The sequence below is a fragment of the Candoia aspera genome, chromosome 2, assembly GCF_035149785.1.
Source record: "Candoia aspera isolate rCanAsp1 chromosome 2, rCanAsp1.hap2, whole genome shotgun sequence".
Classification (NCBI taxonomy): domain Eukaryota; kingdom Metazoa; phylum Chordata; class Lepidosauria; order Squamata; family Boidae; genus Candoia; species Candoia aspera.
This window is the reverse complement of record NC_086154.1, coordinates 229,628,003-229,649,265: the sequence shown is the minus strand read 5'-3', so window position 1 is coordinate 229,649,265 and position 21,263 is coordinate 229,628,003. Positions and strand designations below refer to the sequence as shown.

The following is a 21,263-nucleotide window of genomic DNA, read 5'->3' as shown; positions in this document are numbered from 1 at the left end:
AGATAAGCAGGTGGGGGGAGTCGAAGCAGAAGCAGTTCACATAGGACAGGAGAACCTGACTGCCGGACAGTGCAACAGTCATAAATGTGGGCCAGTTGCCAAGCACTCAGATTTTGATTATATAACTTTGGGTGTGCTGCGATGGCTGCAACTTCGAGGACCAGTTGTAAGTCCATTTTTTCAGTGCTGTTGTAACTTTGAACAGTAGCTGAATGGTCATAACCCAAGGTCTACCTGTAATCAAGCATTACCATAGAGACCATCAGCAACTTTATAAAACTGTGCAATAGGAAAGTGTCCCGTAGAAATAAGTATTTAAGTTACACTTACTATTCTTGAATGTTTACTACAGGTAGTCCTCATTTAGCAACAGTTGGAACCAGCAACTCAGTCACTAAGTTATGTAGTTGCTAAGTGACCTTGACTGTGCTTCCGATTTTCCTTCAGCTTTCCTTTGCTTTACAGTGTCAGAAGGATGCAATCCAGAATAGCTGGGTGAGCCCAAACATTGGGAAAACTTGACTCACAAGGAAGCCAACTAAAAGGGCAAATCTTGTAGCCCTTTTTCCCCACTCCCCTGCCCTTTGGAATGCTCACTCTGGTGCAGGGATGATTAGCAAGAAGGAAATTAATGTTTGTATTTACATTCATGGGAGAGGAAGGCATTACAAGAGAGTAAATAGGCACACAATGGGGAATACACATCGAAAGGAATGCTCTGGCACTGGCTGTTTGACTAGCATGCTCACAGCTCTGAGTCCTGAGCTGCTTAGGAGGCAAAGAAAAGCCAAAGGTGGGAAAGATATTACAGTATTGTCAGTTACAGGCAACAGCTGTGGGCCAGCTAATTAAGGTCACAGAGCTTAGCTTGTTAACTTGTGGTTAGCATCTTTTGGGGAAGTGCTGCACTGCAGAGAAAAGCAGCTTAGGAAGAGATCACTTTTTAGCCAACCTCTCTGCTCTACGAGAGGGGTGGGGAGAAAAAAAACAGGTCAGGCACAGGCAACTAACTGACTGTAATGACGAACATGTGACTGAGAGAGAGATGCTGCAAAGGTTGTAAATGCAGGCATTGGTCACAAAGTTACTTTTTTCATCACTGTCATAACTTCGAACAGTCACTGCCTGAGGCAATCACTAAATGAGATCTACCTGTATATAGTTCCCAACACCAGAGGGTTTTTTGGATTTAGTTCTTTGCAACCCTCTCTCCAGAACTGATTCATTAATGCTCCCACTTAGTATTATTAGTCTGCACATTTTAATGTTGTAAACAGTGAACACAGGCCAACAGTAGGATTTACTGAGATCTGGATCAAATTGATCCTTAAAGATTGCAGCCAATTGGGTCTGTTGCAGGCAAAGGTATCCATAGAATGCAATGGTTTAATCATAACAAAATGAGTGTTAGAATGTTGCAGTGCAACCTTACATATATGTTTCTGCAGCATCACTATATACATACAAAAGCAGCAAAGCATGTCTCATGATTTCCCAACATTTGTTTTGTCATTTGCCACATTAGAAATAATTATATGGATCCATGGTTGAACCAGTCATTATTTTAAATGTATCTGAACGTCTTACTTTTGGGAACTATAATCTGGGCCACAGTTTGCTTAAAGAATTCAGATCGAGCTTTTCTTATTCAACAGAAAGGTACAAGATTAAATGCTGGCATGTCACTTAAATTCATGGAAAGGTTTGATAGTCAATAAATCACAGACATATCACGCAGTTAGGAGCTACTCTGAAATTTGGGAACAGAGATAACGTACCTGCCAGGTGCATTAGCCCAATAGTGGGCTGCAAATTAGTGCACTGAACAAAATCAATAAGGCATTAATTCTTGTTGAACTATTCTAGCAGCCATTCCTATGTAGCCAGCTGAGTATTCCGCTGAATGAAAAGGTGGGTTTAAACTGAATCAATGAAAAGAAAAATAGAAAAGGCATGGTCATTTCAGATAGCTGATACAATCACAATGCAAAGAAGAGGGCAGTACAGTCCTTTTTTATTGAGATTGCAGCAGCAACAAACTCCTGATTTCTCTAGATTAGAATGGGAAAGGATGTGAACAGGTTTAATGAGAGTCAAGCAGGACAACTGTCTAGGACTTCATTCAAAAATAAGAGGAAGATGAATCAGGTTCCATAAGTAAAAATGTGTTTGAAAAGACAATCCTAATTTTAAAAATTACTAATAATCAACACTGCATAATTGGGCTTTTGCTTTTGCAATGACTTTTTCTTCATTGCCTCCCAAAGTACCCACAAATACTTCTTCAAGATGTTTCTCAAATCTTTGGAACATATTTTTACACACAATATAAATTATCATGATGAAATTAATAATGACTAAGGTGCATAGAAAAATGCTTATATATTATATCTATCTAATTCTTTTGTTGATCCAAGATGGAGGAGGAGGAGGAGGAGGAGGAGGAAGAGGGGGAGGAGGAGGAGGAGGAGGAGGAGGAGGAGGAGGAGGAGGAGGAGGAGGAGGAAAAATAAAATACTTTATTTCATTTTATATGCTACATTGTGGATGCATTTTTCCATGGTTGACAGATTATGACAACTATATAATTCATAATTTTTTCCTTGATTATTGGCTTCTAAGGAGATCTCTGATGTACTAGTCTTTAATTAAGATTAATTAGAGGGGGATTTGTCACCACTAACCCCTTCCCAACATGACTTCCTTGATTTTACTGGTAATGCAAGAAGGAAATGACAAATGCTTCCCATTTATAATTTGCCAGTTAGGTACAGAATCTGCCTTTATATTTTGTCTTAATGTTGCCAGAAAGCAGACTAAGATAAAGCAACATGAAACTGGTGCTTATGATGATGGATAGTCTTAAATCATCTAGGATTCTATAATACAATTTTGTATGTGCTGGTTAATCTCATAATAGCAGAATGATACCAATAAATGTGCAACTCTTATACACAACCCATCTTCAAGAAAAACTGTTCATCTACTTCTTTTATCCTCTTTATGCAAAGTAGTATGGTGGAAATGTAAAGCTGATTTGCATAATGTAGAAATAAATCTATTTCATATTATAGACCTCTAAATCTATAATATGACCTGCCATATTAAATTCTTATAATAATGACTGGATTAGGCTAATATCACATACAGTAAGATGCAGGTCATCTTATAGGATGCAATGTCATCCAATATATCATTTCTGATTTGGAACTCATCTTTAGATTATCAAACCCTTTATCTTTTTCTACAATTGCTAATCCATACTGTTTTTAATTCCAGTGAATAATTTCTGTATTCTCATAGTAAAAGCATCTTGTCTTTTCTTGCAAGTGCAGTTATACCAAGAAAACCAGGTTATCGCTTAAGATACAGTATTTTGAGTTTTGTAACTGAAACAAAAATAAGCATAGCTGCTACTAAAAAAAAAGGGTCTAGTTCCATCTGTCTGGAAAGTCCTCCAGAACACCGTGTTTCTCTGCTGCTAATTCCACATCACTGAGTACAATAGGAATGATTGATGACGATAAAATCAAGTTGTATTTGGATGTACACCAAACCCATTCTGAGTAATGACAGATGCAGGTAAAGCTAGCCACATAGCTGCCATATATTGTTATAATACTGCAATATTTAAAAATGTGTCAATTTATTCATTTTATATAGTTGCCCCTTTATATAAGTATATGGATGGAAGAAAGTAATAGAATAGTTGCAAATATAGATATAATTAAAATTGTTACACTATGATAATCTGTCTGTCTGTCTGTCTGTCTGTCTATCTATCTATTTAAATCTAAATGATAAAATAGTTTTCACATAGCTAAATAAAAGGACAATGCACACAATGAAATATAAGGCAGATCAAACATCTCTACAGCAATAGAGACAGACAGACAGAACCAAGTACTAACATTGCAGGGATGGATTTCTTATATTAGTATTTGCTGTTAAATTATAAACTCCTATTCTTCATAGTCTTAGCAACCCCCCCTCCCAAATTATAAAAAATTGTCTAGCACTGGACAGAAAGGCCACTTTTCAGTCCTAACTGAAATAGACCAGTTCCTGATCATCCTAGGAGCAACAATCTCAATAGGGCAGTGTATCTCAACCTTGGCAACTTTAAGACGTGTGGACCAATTCCAGAATTTCCCAGCCAGCTTCCCAAATTCTCAGTTTCCCAAGGTTGAGAAACGCTGGTGTAGGGTTAATGTACAAGACCCAATGCAGAAGAGAAAGTGCTTAATGTGTTCAGATGGTGAAGTAATGGCTTCATTGCTTTTAGATGAATTTACTCAATTTCTACTTTTGAAATCCTATATGTGACTGGAAAAGGGCTTGTGCTGAAATCTCTACTTTTCAGAATTTTAATTTCGACATGTTTTAAAATGGAAACAGTAATGTGAATACTGAATTGGGCTCAGTGGAAGAGGCATTTCTTGAGAAATAATTTATTTTTTTAAATGGGAGAATTGTTTCATGTTCACTGCAAATATAGCAATGGAGACTTTTTTTAATAGTCTGATTTTTTTCTCTATCTAATCATCCCTTTCTGGGTGGGGAATAATCTGATATTCAGGGTTGCTTCCTTTTGGGTAAATATGGCACAAGGAAAAAGCACACAGAAAAATGTGCATAATAGAGACACACACAAGTACACAATTATCTGAATCACAAAATGCAAATTGTATTAATTTATTATTATTTGTCAGCTAATATAGGTATCTTCAGCTAGCCATGATGTACCCATGATGACAAAACATGACTGGTCATGTCACGCTGTCACCTCTGCCCTTTCACACTGAATCTTGATGTCACATGTAAGCGCTCAAGGGGCAGAGTCTGCATTCGGACATTGTGAGGAAATCTGACCCCCTTGTCAGCCCTGGACACCTCTATTGACCACCCAAAGTCTGTACAGTCTTGGAATGGCTTAGAACAAAGAGCAATTAAAAAAAATAGAAGAAAGACTGCCAGAAAGTACAAAATAAATAAAAAAGTCTAACTGTGAGAGTCACCCAGAAGCAATCAGAACCAAGGGCAAAGTGGAATAAAATGATCTGCTTTTGGGGAAGAAAAGGAGGGAAAGAGCAACTTGCTCTGGGGGAAGGGGAGAAGCTTGTTTCAAAGACCTCGGAGAAAGAAAATGTGAACAGTATATGCAAATAGGGAGGATATTACTAGAAATGGACACAAAAATAAATGTTTTGTATGCAAATATAAATGTAAATAATTTTTTTAAAAAATTGTGATCTCCCAGGGAACCCCCAGTGACCTCTTGCAGGACCCTAGGGCTCCACAGAACCCTGGTTGAGAAACCCTGGATTACCTGGTACAGATTTCCACGGGGCTCTAATATCGAAACTAAACTTCCAGAACTCCCAGACACTAAATACCATGCTAGGAAATTCTTATTTATTACTAGATTTATATCCCATCTTTATTTTGTATATGGCCAGGCAGTGTATACAGTGCTTCTATCTCTTACTACCCTCACAACAACAAACCTGCCGGGTGGGTTGGGCTGAAAGAGAATGACTGGCCCAAAGACCCCCACCCAGGTTTCATGGCTAAGGGAGGCCCAGGACTCCAAGTCCCCTGGTTTCTAGGCCAGCACCTTAACCACTACACCAGACTGTCTCCCTCAAACCTCTAAATGCAAGGTTAAGAAAGAATCCTCTAGTGCAGTATTTCTCAAACTGGGCAACTTTACGATATGTGGACTTCAACTCCCAGAATTCCCCAGCCAGCATGAAGCCAGAGTTGAAGTCCACACACCTTAAAGTTGCCAAGTTTGAGAAACGCTGCTCTAGTGCAATAGAGACTGTTACTTCTTTTGCTTTAAGAAGTGTTCATACAGGATTGGACTTTCAAAGTTTATGACCGATTTTAGATCTAGCTGCACATAAAAAATAAATGTGTCAAATATTTTTATTAAGTTATTATCACATAAATGAGACATTTTAATTATTTCATATGCCAGAGATTTTACAATGAAGTTTCCTTTTGTAACCAGTAATACATCATCTCCATTTAACATGTTGTCATGAAAGGAAAACAGAACTTGGAGTCAATAAATAGTTTTTTTGTTTTGTTTTGTTTTTTGTGCGTTTTTTTTTTTTTTTTTTTGGTATGTATTGCTGGTCAGCCCACTATCTTGTTCTTATTCTTGTTTGTTATTTTTATTTTGTTTTTCATTATTCATATTGTATTTTACTGTTTGTTATATTGTGAGCCACCCAGACTCGTTTGGAATCAGGTGGTAGCAAAATTAAATATATTAAATTAAATCAAATCAAATCAAATTACTGCTATTTCATGGAATCCGGGAGATATTGCCTGTAAAATAAAGTTTCAGAAGACTTTTCTTGCTCTACCCCACTAATTATATCACTGTAGGTGGCAAACTGGAATTAATTTAATTATTGTTCCAAGGTTCTACATTTTAATGTTTTAAATGCTACATTAAAAATAAATTAAGCCTTTTTTGTTTTTACTGAAATGGAACACGTAAATTCTATTGTCACTATAAACATTTTCATAAAATGAATAATGAATGCAAGCTCTGATAAAGGTAAAAGCAGTTTTCAAAAGGCCAATTTATACATTTTAACTCACACAATTAATATGAATAATGGATTCTGCTCAGAATTGTATGCAGGGCAACAAGGATAAATTGATGACCTACAGAATCTTACCAAATGCATTGCTGAGATATTGCCCTTGGATGCTGTCAAGTGTGTTGCATCACTAATTACTACAATTAATGGGAATTAATACTATGTGAAATAAAAAAAAGCTGAATATTTTTCAGACATGACATGGAGGAACCATAGTAAAGTCATTGGATAGACCAGCCTTTCTCAACCTTTTTGACCTTGGGGGAACCCTTGAAATAATTTTAAGGCCTCAGGAAACCCCTGCACATTCAGGCTCAAATATAGGCCACAAGTTACAAAATTATTATATTTGTTTCATGTGTAGGCCTGTATATATGCATTAACAGTGTTCTTAAACTAAAAATAAAGAATGAAACCTACCTCTTCAATGTGAAGTTGCCTGAATTTGAATTAATTTTTTAAATAAATTGTGATCACCCAGGTAACCCCTAGTGATCTCTCATGGAACCCTGGCTGAGAAACCCTGGGATAGACTGTATACCAAAGGAATGAGTGTTAAAAACAAACAAACAAAAATACTATTGTAAGTGGTACTTCATTTCCTCTGACTTTTAAAACACCTTACTTTGTCTGAGTCTATAACACTTTCTAAAATTACAGAACAGGTCATTGAAATAATTTCATTTCTTTTTTTCTTTTCTTTTTTCCTTGAAATATGTGATTCACCTCTGATATGGATCAAAACATCCATTCATACCTGTTATAAAGCTTATTCATGCCTATATGCTATTACAAAGCTTATGGGAGAATGACTTATTTTAAGGAAATCAGAGCATTATGAAATTATTGATTTCAGCTAAATTTGTCTGAAGCTGTTCTCCAGGAAGCAGTTATCAATGTTTTGACAGATGGTATAGAAGGAGAGGGCTTTTACAGTGATAATCTTTGAAATGCTGCTAAATTCTTCAGAATGCTCATCTGGTAATTATTCTGACCAATTTTAAGAATTAGATGAAGACTTTTTTAAAAAAAATCTGATCAGGTACAGTATATTTTATTTTGGGTCTGATGCATCTAGACTTAAAAAGAAGTCTTCAATTTCATTTACTCTTTGCATTTTAAAACCTGCTTTTGATCCTGTTTTAATATCGCTTTTACTTCTTGCTGTATGGTGAGCTGCCCAATCAATCTGGGACTGTGTCCTTCAGTTTCATTGAAATATCTAGACTATTTTCAATACAAGTTTCCAGCTCACAGATACAGCTTTTTTCTTTCCCTCCCTAAAGACATAATGAGGTCAACCCTGTTAATTAGTCCTACAGTATGAGCACTTTTCAGGCATTCAGCTATTCTAATTATGAAGCTGAGTTAAGTACATGATCCAGGTCTGTCACTTTTCCCCTTTCAACCTTAACAGGGAAAATCTGAAATGAAAATACAGCCTAAGAACCAGCTCCTGAATACAATTACACTGCCCTGAACAATTAGAAGCCTTGTGCAATCAAGGCACCTAATTTAACTAGCATTTCACTACTACCAGTATAGCAAGGTGGTGGTAGGATCAGAGCTGGTATTCCTTCTTCTTCCACATACTTTGAAAATGGTTGTCTTATTTCAGTCCTGTCACTGCCAGTAATTTCAGATCTTTTGCATCACATTGCAGAAGACCTGGATGAAGAATCCTCAAGAGAAATAGGCAGTCTCATAATGAGGATCCTCCTAGCCAGAGAGTACAGCCTTGCTAATATCTTCTAATTCAACGAATTCCTGATAATGCTGGCAATGTGGCAGGGATAAGATCTGCCTATCTAGCTCGTGAGGATGAGAAACTCAGCCAGGAGGACTCACTTGGAACCATCCATAGTCCTGGTCTCTTGTCTGGTGAATCAAGCCTTGCTTGCTATTCCTGCTTCAAACCAAGTGAAAGGCCACATTATGAAGGGTGTTGGTGTGAGAAAAACTCCTTTCCTTGACATGTTAAAGCAGCTGTGTCCTCCAGAAATCTTAACAAAATGCTTTTAAAGATCTCCCCCAATTGTATGCATGGATTTGTATTGGTGACTATACACAGACATCAATTCCACAGGGATGTCCAGTAAAAAGATGTCATGCACGATGATGGCTGTGCATGTACCCAATCCCGTTAATCTTGCTTGACTTCCCCAGTGAGTCTTAAGGAGCAATAGAATAGAAACAGTGCCTTGCTACACTTTTACACTGTGGAGCTTTCACAGCATAGATAATTTGTGCAGGCCTAGTAGTTTCTAACTTCATCTTCAATAAAAAACACATTGTCAAAGTTTTCTGTGAGGCCACATCTCAGTACTTTATAAACTGCAAACGATCATTTGTTTTCAGTAGCCATATCCTGCCCTAAAGAAATTTTATGCACTTTGAAGCAGAAGGAAAATGGGCATAATTTTTCTCAGTCTGCCAGGAGACTCTGAATGCAAAAGGAATCAATTTATACAGTATACTCAATCAGGTTCACAACAAAAGCGGGTTTGGGACACAAGAAATATTTCTAGGTGAATTGATAAGAGCTATTATTACAATCTTCAGCAAAGGATTGTTACCTTGTCGTGGTGCTGGAGCATGAGCACCTCAATGATGCCATGAGCTAAACCGTGAAGGGCCACCAAGACGGGAAGGTCATGACAGAGAGGTCAGACTAAATGCGATCCCTGGGGAAGGTAATGGCAACCCACCCCAGTATTCTTGCCGTGAAAACTAAATGGATCAGTACAACCAGAGATATGTCGGTATACCATCGGAAGATGAGACCCCCAGGTCGGAAGATGGTCAAAATGCTACTGGGGAGGAACAGAGGATGAGCTCAACTAGCCCCAGACGTGATGACGCAGCTAGCTCAAAGCTGAAAGGACGGCTAGCGGCCGACGGTGCTAGTGGTGAACGGTGAATCCAATGTTCTAAGGATCAACACACCATTGGAACCTGGAATGTAAGATCTATGAGCCAGGGCAAATTGGATGTGGTTATTGGCGAGATGTCAAGATTAAAGGTAGACATTCTGGGAGTCAGTGAACTGAAATGGACTGGAATGGGCCACTTCACATCAAATGACCACCAGATCTACTACTGTGGACAAGAGGACCACAGAAGAAATGGAGTAGCCTTCATAATTAATAGTAAAGTGGCTAAAGCAGTGCTTGGATACAATCCAAAAAATGATAGAATGATCTCAGTACGAATTCAGGGCAAGCCATCTAACATCACAGTGATCCAAATATACGCCCCAACCACAAATGCTGAAGAAGCTGAAGTAGATCAGTTCTATGAGGATCTGCAGCACCTACTGGACAACATGCCTAAAAGAGACGTTATTTTCATCATGGGAGACTGGAATGCTAAGGTGGGCAGTCAAATGACACCTGGAATTACAGGTAAGTATGGCCTGGGAGAACAAAACGAAGCAGGACATAGGCTGATAGAATTTTGCCAAGACAACTCACTCTGCATAACAAACACTCTCTTCCAACAACCTAAGAGACAGCTTTATACATGGACTTCCACAGATGGACAACACCGAAATCAGATTGACTACATCCTTTGCAGCCAAAGGTGGAGGACATCTATACAGTCGGTAAAAACAAGACCTGGAGCTGACTGTAGTTCAGATCACGAACTTCTTCTTGCACAATTTAGGATCAGACTAAAGAGATTAGGGAAGACCCACAGATCAGCTAGATATGAGCTCACTAATATTCCTAAGGAATATGCAGTGGAGGTGAAGAATAGATTTAAGGGCCTGGACTTAGTAGATAGGGTCCTGGAAGAACTCGGGACAGAAGTTCGCAGCATTGTTCAGGAGGTGGCAACAAAATACATCCCAAAGAAAGAGAAAACCAAGAAGGCAAAATGGCTGTCTGCTGAGACACTAGAAGTAGCCCAAGAAAGAAGGAAAGCAAAAGGCAACAGTGATAGGGGGAGATATGCCCAATTAAATGCAAAATTCCAGAGGTTAGCCAGAAGAGATAAGGAATTATTTTTAAACAAGCAATGCGCGGAAGTGGAAGATGACAATAGAATAGGAAGGACAAGAGACCTCTTCCAGAAAATTAGAAACATTGGAGGTAAATTCCAGGCCAAAATGGGTATGATCAAAAACAAAGATGGCAAGGACCTAACAGAAGAAGAAGAGATCAAGAAAAGGTGGCAAGAATATACGGAAGACCTGTATAGGAAGGATAACAATATCGGGGATAGCTTTGACGGTGTGGTCAGGGAGCTAGAGCCAGACATCCTGAAGAGTGAGGTTGAGTGGGCCTTAAGAAGCATTGCTAATAACAAGGCAGCAGGAGACGACGGCATCCCAGCTGAACTGTTCAAAATCTTGCAATGTGATGCTGTCAAGGTAATGCATGCTATATGCCAGCAAATTTGGAAAACACAAGAATGGCCATCAGATTGGAAAAAAATCAACTTATATCCCCATACCAAAAAAGGGGAACACTAAGGAATGTTCAAACTATCGAACAGAGGCATGTCTTTCAGCACTTTCTATTGCAAAGCACTACTTTGGCTGGAAGAGTCAACACCCTTCTGAGCTTTGAGAAACACTTGGTTTTCACTCAGAGGCAACACAAACTGTCAAGGGTTATCTGTATTCATTATGGGGAAGAGGAAATGGATTACAAAAGATCAACAGATCCTTAAATTTCAGCTGGAGCCCTCAGGGCAATGGCAGGTAAAAACAAAACAAAACAAAAAACAGAACTCAGTTTCCATAGGGATGCAAAAGTGTTTTGTCTCTTTAATTTGGGGAAATTAAAACAAAAAAGTCAGTAAATTAAGCCTACCAGAGCAAAGCACTTTGGAAAATCATGCTGCTGAATTTAGATTTCTGTTACTCATTTTCTACAGTATAATCTGAGGGTGAAGGAAAAAATTGCCCATTGATTGGCCTACACATCTCTATTTAATTGCAGCTAAGGAGAAGAAAATAAAAAATAAAATCCAAATTAAAACCTGAGTGACCATTTGTTTTTGTTTTTTGTCTCTCTCTGTGTGTGTGTGCGTATGCCAGGGCTGACTGGACAGGTCCTTGCAGTTTTCATGGCAGGATTTCAGAAGTAGTTTCCCAATGCCTGCTTCCTAGGGCTCAGAAAGAGCACCTGGTTGGCTTTGTGCCTAAGGAAGGACTAGAACTCACAGTTTCTTGCCTGGTGCCTTAACCACTGTACCAAACTGTCTCTCTAAAGTGACCATAACTAAAAGAATTAAGATCAAAAACTGAACATTTAAATGCCTGTTTAAAAAGGTGTATTTTAGGAGCCTTTAAAAAGCTGATGAAGAGATCAGGTCTCTCAACTCAGCACGAAATGCATCCTAAAGAACAGAACTAGCTTCAAGAAGGTTTGATCCCCAGTTGCTGAGTGGGATTTGACCCAGAGTAGCTGTAGCTGAAGCTCCTCAGGTGATCCCACTGAATGGTGGCAGCAAAAGATTTTCCCTCAGTGGATCCAAATTGTTTATGGCTTTCAAGGTCAGAACCAGTTCATTTAATTTTTCACAGAAACTAGTGGTTTTTAGCCAAGGTGCAATGTGGCTAACCAATTCATTCTGTGGATTTGTTTTACAGTTGACCAAACAAGGTAGCCCATGGGCAGATCAACATCCTCTTTCCCTTTGGTTCAGGAGCATCCTGGTCATCTGTAGGCGAATTGAGTGAATCTAAACAGCTTGAAATCGTAAATACACAGTGGAATTGCTAGTTCTTCTTTTTCCTTCTCTCTAAGCCCAGAGTGAAGACAGTAATCATACAGTTGAATTGCTTAGCAACCACAGGTTTAAAAAAAAGTTAATAAGTCATAATTTATATGTGAGATGATTGCAGGGGGTTAGTAGCACATTTCTGTTGCAGTTAGACTTTATGCTGAGCATCCTTTCCCCTCCTGACAGCAGATTCAAATCACTGCCATATACAATGTTTCTAATATGTATATTGAACAGTGACCTGTCAAATAGTCTTCTGTCTGGTGATTTGTTGCACTTTTACATATTAGCCTATATAGGAACTTCTGTAAATCATCCTAACTCTGAAAACAAGCAATGTGAACAGCTTCTTAATAGTTTCACAGAGCTGAATCAATCTTACTAGAGCTAAGCATGGTAGAGAAATGCAGATCTGGAGCCTTATCAAGGAGCCTAATGAAAGCTTTTGCTGTAAAAAATAAACAAGTGAATAATGTCAGGTTGCCAAGTATATATGGAGCTGGAATAAGTTTTTTTTTAACTCATTAATCAAATCCAAATTTTCAATCTCTTTGACAAATAGTAAATTACAGTTCTATGGCTCTTCTGAAGAGTATCTGAATAATTCAATTTGCTTCAGTAAATCTGATCTGGTACACGTGCTTCAAAAATATTTAATTAAAATCAGACACTATGCTTCCATTGCTGTGACATGATATGACATAGCCAGCCAATCACATAGAACTTTCCAGATGGCATCTGTGATTATCCATTATTCAGCTCATTTCAGATAGTCTTCTAACAGCACAATCAAGTTGATTATACACTTACTCAAATTAAATTTAAGTACCTGGATTTAAAGAGATTTATTCACATAACTGCCTCCATATGGATAACAGATCTATGGAAACTCAAATAAAGAATTCCTGAATTGGATTCCAGTTTAGACACTTGTAATCAATTGGAAGAAGCAGACTTTGTGTCTCATCTGGTGCTGATTATTACCTATAAAGCCCTGTATGGCATAGGGCCTGGCTATCTGAGAGACTGCTTATCTCCAACTGTTTTTGCCCACCCAGTACATTCCAGCAGAGTGGTTATGCTCCAGGTCCCCCCTTTAAACATTGCCATCTTGTGGGTCCCAGGAAGCATGTCTTTTCTAACAGCATCCCCCCAGAGATGAGGATGGTGCCCTCTCTCCTAGGGTTCTGGAAAGCTTCGAAAACCTGGCTTTGGTCCCAGGCCTGGGGGTGATGTTTATTATTTGTTCAATGGTTCCTGTTTTGTTTTGTTGTTTTGTATTTTAGTCTGGGCTATCTGTGTGATTCAATGTTTTAGCAGTATTATGTTTCTCTAGTGTTGTATGCTGCTCAGAGACCACTGGAGTTGGGTAGCCAATACATTTAAATACATAATAAATAAATACATCTTCATTTCCCTCCCGTATTCCACTAAAGACTAGAACCCTTTTAAATGGGATAAAGTGTGGAGAAAAGGGAGGAAAGTACAATTCCTGAAGATCAGAAGTTGGTATCTTTGTTGGTGAAGCTGTTTCATAGAAGCTGTTTCTGCCTGATACTTAAGTCTACCTATTTCAGAATAGTCCCTTGATCTACTGTGTAGCATTTCTAAGAGATTAGAGGGGGTCTTGAAGAAATAGGGCTAATGAAATGTCTCTACTAGCCTTATCACATGTATCTAATGGATCCAATTCAGTATGTACAAAGAAAGATTATCTAGATGCTAATCATTTAATTCCCCCAAAGGAAATGTTAAGCAGAGTTTGTTATTCAAAGGCAAATAAATGAAACCTTACTATATCTCTTGTCTTTTCTTATCAAATGAACATACAGTAATAAAAAAAAGAAAGATTTGGTAGTATTATTGGCAATCCAACTACTTCTTACATTATTTAGGCATGATGCTATCCCTCTTCAATGGAGAGATCTTAGATAGCCTATATACTCTATATCATCATAGACCTTTATATTTCAATATACCCATTACTATCTTGAATTCTTTAAATTCGGTATATCTCTATTTTTTTTAATTCAGTAAACTCTATAAATTTATCTGTTCCCCCTCCCCTTAATAACCCTATCCTCTAATCTAATCTAATCTAATCTAATCTAATCTAATCTAATCTAATCTAATCTAATCTAATCTAATCTAATCTGAAATAGCAGTTGCTCTTTTACAAAAAGCCTAATAGCCAAAATTATCACCTGTAGCCACTGTGACTGGTCACTATGCCCTGATGTCCAAGCATTCACTTTGCCTTGTTTGTCTAGTCGAGCTTTCCTGGGTTCCCATGTGAACATATCCATGTTGAGTGTTCTGAAGATACTGGAAGCAGTGATCTGATAATCCTGTATATGTCCTGATTTCATCCCCAGAGGTTCAGAGCAACCTAAAGAAATGAAAGAAGATCTTTGGTGAGTGACCTGTAATTTCTGGTGAGTGACTTGTAATTTCTGACATTGTGTTCATTCACATTAAAATTGCTCAGTTTTACTGCAGGCAATGGAAGTCCAGTTATTACATTTAACTTTTGGACAAAGAAACATCATTTTAGACTACCATTTTGAAACTGAGAAGAAAGCAAAAGAAGATTTCATGTATACGCTCACTTTACTCATCGATTGACTAAAGCTTTATTCAGATGTTATAAATTTCAACCCTGAAAGGAAGAATGGGCAGTATTCAGGCTGCTGACATTCAAAGAAGTACTATAGAGATAGCACAAATTTATTTTAAAAGGAAGTCTTCCATTCTCTGGGAAAGAAACAGAAAGAAAATTAAGCCTTTTTTTACAGGAAATAAGCCAAACCCAATTTGGGGGATGTATTTTGGCACCTAACATTCTTGGCTTATCCATGAGTATATACAGTACTCCTTTTAATACAACCAGTGGTGTAGTTTGGTAACTTCAGATGATGGTCATAATGGACTTTGTGAGGCCCTGTTGTGGACCTGCAGAATGGCTATATAAATGATTGTATTCTTTCACTTTAGAAATTAATGTGCTTCTATTTCTTACTTCTAAATGGGGCTTACCCCACTTGCACTACCTGTCTGCCCAAAATCTTGCTCTGAGAAAATAACTGTTTGTGGTATTTTATGAAAAAATCAACATGTATTTAGACATATGTTAAACTTCCTGGAGTTCTTAATTAGTATCATTTATAAAAGTTCCAAAGGTTTTACATATAGACATTGAACAAAATTGCATTTTTCTTAATAGAATATTAATACCCTATTTACTTTGGGAGATAAAATAAATTTCAGTACTAAATTTAATTAATATCTATTTGCAGCTAAAGGAATTCTAAATTTTAAACCATTATTTAAAACTGTAGTTCAACAACGCATTAGCAAAAACTGCTTAATCACTGAACAGCAACAAAACATTTTAATGGATCATAAAATAGGATTTATTTATTTAAAAAGATGTATATGACCACCCATCTTGTGAGATAAAACTCTGGATTGCTAAGAGCAGTAAAAAATACACAAGAAGAAAACTATACAACAAAAACAAAGCAAGTCAGGCACCCAATCCAACAACTACATCTTTCCAGCTATACAGTCCCTCTGCATATGCCTGGGCAAAAAGCAAGCTCTTAATGGCTTTCTGGAATCTCAATGGGAAGGGTGTTCCACAAAGCAGGGGCCACTATGGAAAAGGCAAGCTTCCTAGGTCCCACTAGATGGCAACTTTTGAGGGAAGGGACCTGCAGCATGCCCACTCTATCCAATTCAGTGGGATATGAAGACAGCAAAGGTTTTGTACATCAATTTTTCTGCCTTAGGTGATGGCAGTCTGAGGTACTATCCCTGAATATGAAGTCAGATTTGCAAAAAGCTTGCCTATACTATTTAGCCAAGCTAAGTGACAGCTGGTACTATATTTAATCAGTTCATTAATTTGTATGTATTCATTAATAGTCAGAGACTGGTTATCCAAGATGAAATTCACTCAATATATCTAGACATGAAATTAGTAGTTAAACATTCATAGTAATAGCTGTAGGGCCACTATTTTAATGCCCAACAACAACTTGTATGTTCCATGGCAGCAGTCAGAATTAAACACTGACATCCTTACCACAATCATGATTGAACACAACTAGGGAACTGTTCTAGAGTTTCTGCTGACAGGTCAACCAATAGTAAGATTGCATTCTTCACCTTTGATCTGCTCAGACTATCAGAAAGGTTATAGGTGAAGGCCCCAAGCTTAATAAAATAGTCAAAGAACGCTGTGGGTACACAGTCTTAGAGAGATCAGAAGGGGAGGAGCTAGAAAATGGTATTCTCAGAGGCACTTTGGAACAGCTTACTCTTTGAGGTCAGGTTAGACATCAGCAGTACCCTTTTATACTTCAAGAAACAGTAAAAACTGTCCCCTTCTCCAGGGTTTTTAGGCTGTCGGTTTTAAGACAGCCACAGATATTTAAAGATTGTAATGGTTTGTGGATTTTACATAGCTTTTTAATGTAAGTGTTGTAAGCCACTTACCACTGTTGAATCTGTGGCATACAAATAATAGTAATAAATTAATAAAGACAGATATTATTCTAGGTTACCTGGCTAATGTAGATTGCTAATGGAAACTACGACCACTTCCATTCCCAGATATGAAACAGAGCAACAATGAGATGATGTGAACCAGAAAACCAAAAAGCTCCTTTGGTCCCCCCAAATTCTCCACTCCAATACCCTCTGATTAGTCTTATCACTAGGGCAACAACAACTGTACAAAAAGGCATGACAAAATCTGGGAGGAACTGATTAGGATATTGCATGCTGTGGAGCCCTTGAAGCCAAATGGACTCATTCCAGTCCTGTCTGCTTCACCTGGATAAATTGAACTCTGATCTTAATTACTCAACTCTTTGCAAATCTGAGGAAAAATTGTGAGAATACAGGAGAATCTCAATGTTTCAATCTCAATCTAAATGGAGGCTCTCAACTTCCAAAAGTCTGCTTGAATTCAAGGAAATATATGAATATGAAAATCATCTGAAGATCTTTTAAAAGTGGCCTTTTAAGGACAATTGGGGCAGGAGGGGGCAGACCTGGCATGTATTACCAAGACCTGGCTGGGCCCTGAAGGGGGGGTGCCCCTTTCGGAAATGTGCCTGGCAGGGTTTATGGTATGGCACCAGCTGACACCCCAGGGCAGGGGAGGAGGGGTGGCAGTTGTCATTCGGAAATCTCTGGTGGCCTTCAGGGGCGCTGCTCCACAAGTGGCTGGTTGTGAGACCCTGTTTTTTAAGTTGGGTTCCCAAGAACAGTTGAGAGTGTTGCTACTGTACCAGCCACTCTGCTGCATAGCAACCTCCCTGCCTGAGCTGCTGGAGGCTGTCTTGGTGTTGGTGGTGGAGTTCCCCAGACTTATGATTCTGGGGGACTTCAACCTGCTGTCCCTGGGGCATGCCTCATAGGCAGCTTGGGAGTTCATGGCCACCATGGCAGCCATTGGCCTGTCTCAGATTATTTAGGACCTGACTCGGGATAGTGTCCCCACATCGGACTTGGTTTTCTTGTCGGAGCAGTGGCAATGTGATCTGAAGGGAGAGTTACAGCTGTCTCCATTGTCATGGTCAGATCACACCCTGGTGGCCTTGAGATTCTTCTGTGCTGCCCCGCTCTGCAGGGAGGCAGGACCCATTCGATTGGTCTGCCCCTGGTGACTGATGGACCCAACAGGGTTTCAGAGGGAGCTGGGGTTATACCCGAGGTTCTGCTTCATGGTCCAGCGGAGGCCCTGGCTGCTGCCTGGAATAGGGAGGCGGCTGGGACCTTGGACAGGATTGCGCCTGTGCGACCTCTCTTGTCCGATCGAACCTGATACTTCCCATGGTTTATGGAGGAGTTGAGGGTTCTGAAGAGGATTAAGAGGTGTCTAGAGTGCTGCTGAAGGAAGACAAGGACTGATTCTGACCAAACACAAGCTAGAGCCATTATTAAGGCCTACCTTGTGGTGATAAGAGCAGCGAAACATCAATATTTCTCCACTCTTATTGCATCCGCAGAGTGCTGCCTGACGGTCCTGTTTAAGATCACCCAATCCATTTTGGGGAAGGGGGGTTTAGAAAGCCATTTATAGGGCTGGGCTGAGGAGCTCACTGGGCATCTGGAGGATAAAATCGCTCAGATTCATTCTAAGTTGGATGCCAAGTGTGTAGCAGAGTCTGGGGAGATGCCTAGGGAGCAGAGTTGCCTGGTTATCTGGGAAAGGTTTGATCCTGTTGGGCCTGAGGAAGTGGACAGGATTCTCGGATCTGTAAATGCCACCACTTGCCAGTTAGATCCATGTCCCTCCTGGCTGGTAAAAGCAGCTCAGGAGGTGATGTGTGGGTGGGTCCAGGCAATGGTGAATGCATCCTTGGGGGAGGGAGTGTTCCTGGCAGCCTTTAAAGAGGCACTGGTGTGTCCCCTCCTCAAGAAACCATCACTGGACCCTACCATTCTGGACAATTTTCATCCAGCCTGGCATTGCAGCTCCAGAGGGTCCTGGATGAAATGGATTATCTGGACCCTTTTCAGTTGGGATTCAGGCCCGGATATGGGATGGAAACAGCCTTGGTCATACTTTTGGATGATCTCTGGTGGGAGTCGGATGGAGGCAATGCATCCATCCTGGCTCTCCTTGACCTCTCAGCGGCTTTCAATACTATTGACTATGGTATCCTTTTGGGTCAGCTCAGGGAGTTGAGGGTGGGTGGTGTGGTTTTACGCTGGTTCACCTCCTTCCTCCAGGGCCAGTCCCAATCGGTGTTGATAGGAAGCGAGAGATCTGGTCCACGGCCCCTCCTTTGTGGGGTGCTGCAGAGTTCGGTGCTGTCTTCACTCCTTTTTAATATCTACATGAAACCACTGGGTGAGATCATCCATCACCACAGGATGAGGTATCATCAGTACGCTGATGACACTCAGCTATACATCTCCATCCTGGGTGATGTAAGTGAGGCTCTGGCCACCCTCTCTGGAAGCTGTAGGGGTCTGGATGGGGAACAACAGGCTCCAGCTGAACCCTGGGAAAACAGAGTGGCTGTGGGTCAGGGGCTCCTGGGTATCCAGGAACTTACCATCTTTGGTTCTGGATGGGGTTGCACTGCCCCAGACAGACCCGGTGCAGAACCTGGGGGTTCTCCTGGACTCATGGCTTCTGCTCAAAGAGCAGGTGGCAGCTGTAGCCAGGGGAACCTTTGCACAAATTCACGTTGTACACCAGCTCCGCCCCTTCCTGGATCAGGAGTCCCTCCGAATGGTCACTCATGCCCCAGTCACCTCCCACATAGACTACTGTAATGCACTCTACATGGGGCTACCCTTGAAGAGTATCCAGAAGCTGCAGCTGGTCCAGAATGTGGCCGCGCGGGCAGTCTTGGGGGCCCCAAGGAGGGCACATATACCACCATTGCTGCGCGAGCTGCATTGGGTACCAATTTGCATTCAGGTCCAATTCAAGGTGTTGATTATCACCTTTAAAGCCTTACATGGCATGGGTCCAGGTTACCTGAGGAACCACCTCACCCCCATCACATCTACCTGTCCCACCCAGTCAGGCAGAGAGAGCATGCTATGGACCCTATCCATGAGAGATTGCCAATTGGCAGGGTCCTGGAGGAGGGCCTTCTCTGCCATGGCATCTGCCCTGTGGAACAGCTTACCCCCAGAGGTAAGACAGGCCCCCACTTTCCCAGCCTTCTGGAAGGGGTTGAAAACATGGCTATGCCACCTCACTTGGGATGTGGGGGGAGGATAGCCATTCTTGGGAGTGGCTGGTACTGTGATTGTGCCAAGTACAAGACCCTACTGCCATCTTGAATTTTACATTTTATATCTGGTATTTTTATATTTTCATTGATATTTATGTATATTTATATTGCACTGTTTTACTGACAGTTATTTTATTATCTGTAAGCCACCCAGAGTCATTGTGTATGAGAGGGGTGGCAGAGAAATTTAATAAATTTAATAAATAAATAAATTGCAAAAATACTACATATGGCCACCCCTGGCTTCATCCACGGTCCATATGTCAATAAACCTGATGTTGCCAAGTGCTTCTTTTGCCTGATAGAGTTAAGCGGCTGGGAATCCAATTAGAATTCATATAGGGTTTTGTCCTTTCAAAGAATTTTGATATTCTGACAATAGAGAATTACTAGGAGATCAAGAGGGATTTTCTTTTGCAAGACTGGCAGAGATACAATGAACACCTTTGAAAAAGAAGGAGCCCTAACTAGGAAATGTCTGGTGGATCATTCCATGAATAATTACCAGTACACTCCAGAAGCAGAAGCCATTTGCAGCAAAAGAAAATTTTGTGTAAAACAACAACTGGAAGAGAATCGACTGAAGCTGACAATCTCTTCCGATGACAATGCTGTTATTGTGTATCATGCTTGTTCTGCATGATCTAGTAAGGAAACAGAAAATACAGTATTTTTGACTTATGAACGATTCTGTAGGAGAACAATGTTAACCTATGGTAGCAAAAAATCAGGAGGAGTCTAGTAGCCCATTTTCTGACTAACAAATTTTATTAAAAGGCATAAGCTTTTGTGAGCTGCCACTCACATCACATCTAAATGGAAAAGATACTATCAGACATCTGATTTTTTGCTGACTTGTGGAAGAAAGCATTTAAAATGTGATGAAGTGTTTGAATAATTGAAGGATAGAATTTTAAATAGAGAATTAAAAATACTCCACTTTATCTTGGGATTTGGATTAAAAGTATTAATTGAAAGTATTAATAGAAAGGTATATAAAATATGAATCAGTTTATTGTCAATATGTAATTATTGCACTGTGCACATTCTAAGTAAATTCATGAAGGTTCAAGGAAAAATATTTCTTCAGATATATAGCTTAATCTTTTTATATGTACTTCTAAATGCGTTCAAATGT

The 21,263-nt window shown here is 39.7% G+C and overlaps 1 protein-coding gene across 1 annotated transcript in view; it reads right to left on the bottom strand.

Annotated features, from left to right (window-relative positions):
* EDIL3 (EGF like repeats and discoidin domains 3) overlaps nucleotides 1–21,263 on the bottom strand; it is a 263,167-nt gene that overhangs the window by 33,630 nt on the left and 208,274 nt on the right. Inside the window, exon 8 of the mRNA XM_063295452.1 lies at nucleotides 14,561–14,745. Within this exon, the coding sequence (XP_063151522.1) occupies nucleotides 14,561–14,745 (185 nt within the window). The remainder of the gene's footprint in view (nucleotides 1–14,560; nucleotides 14,746–21,263) is intronic.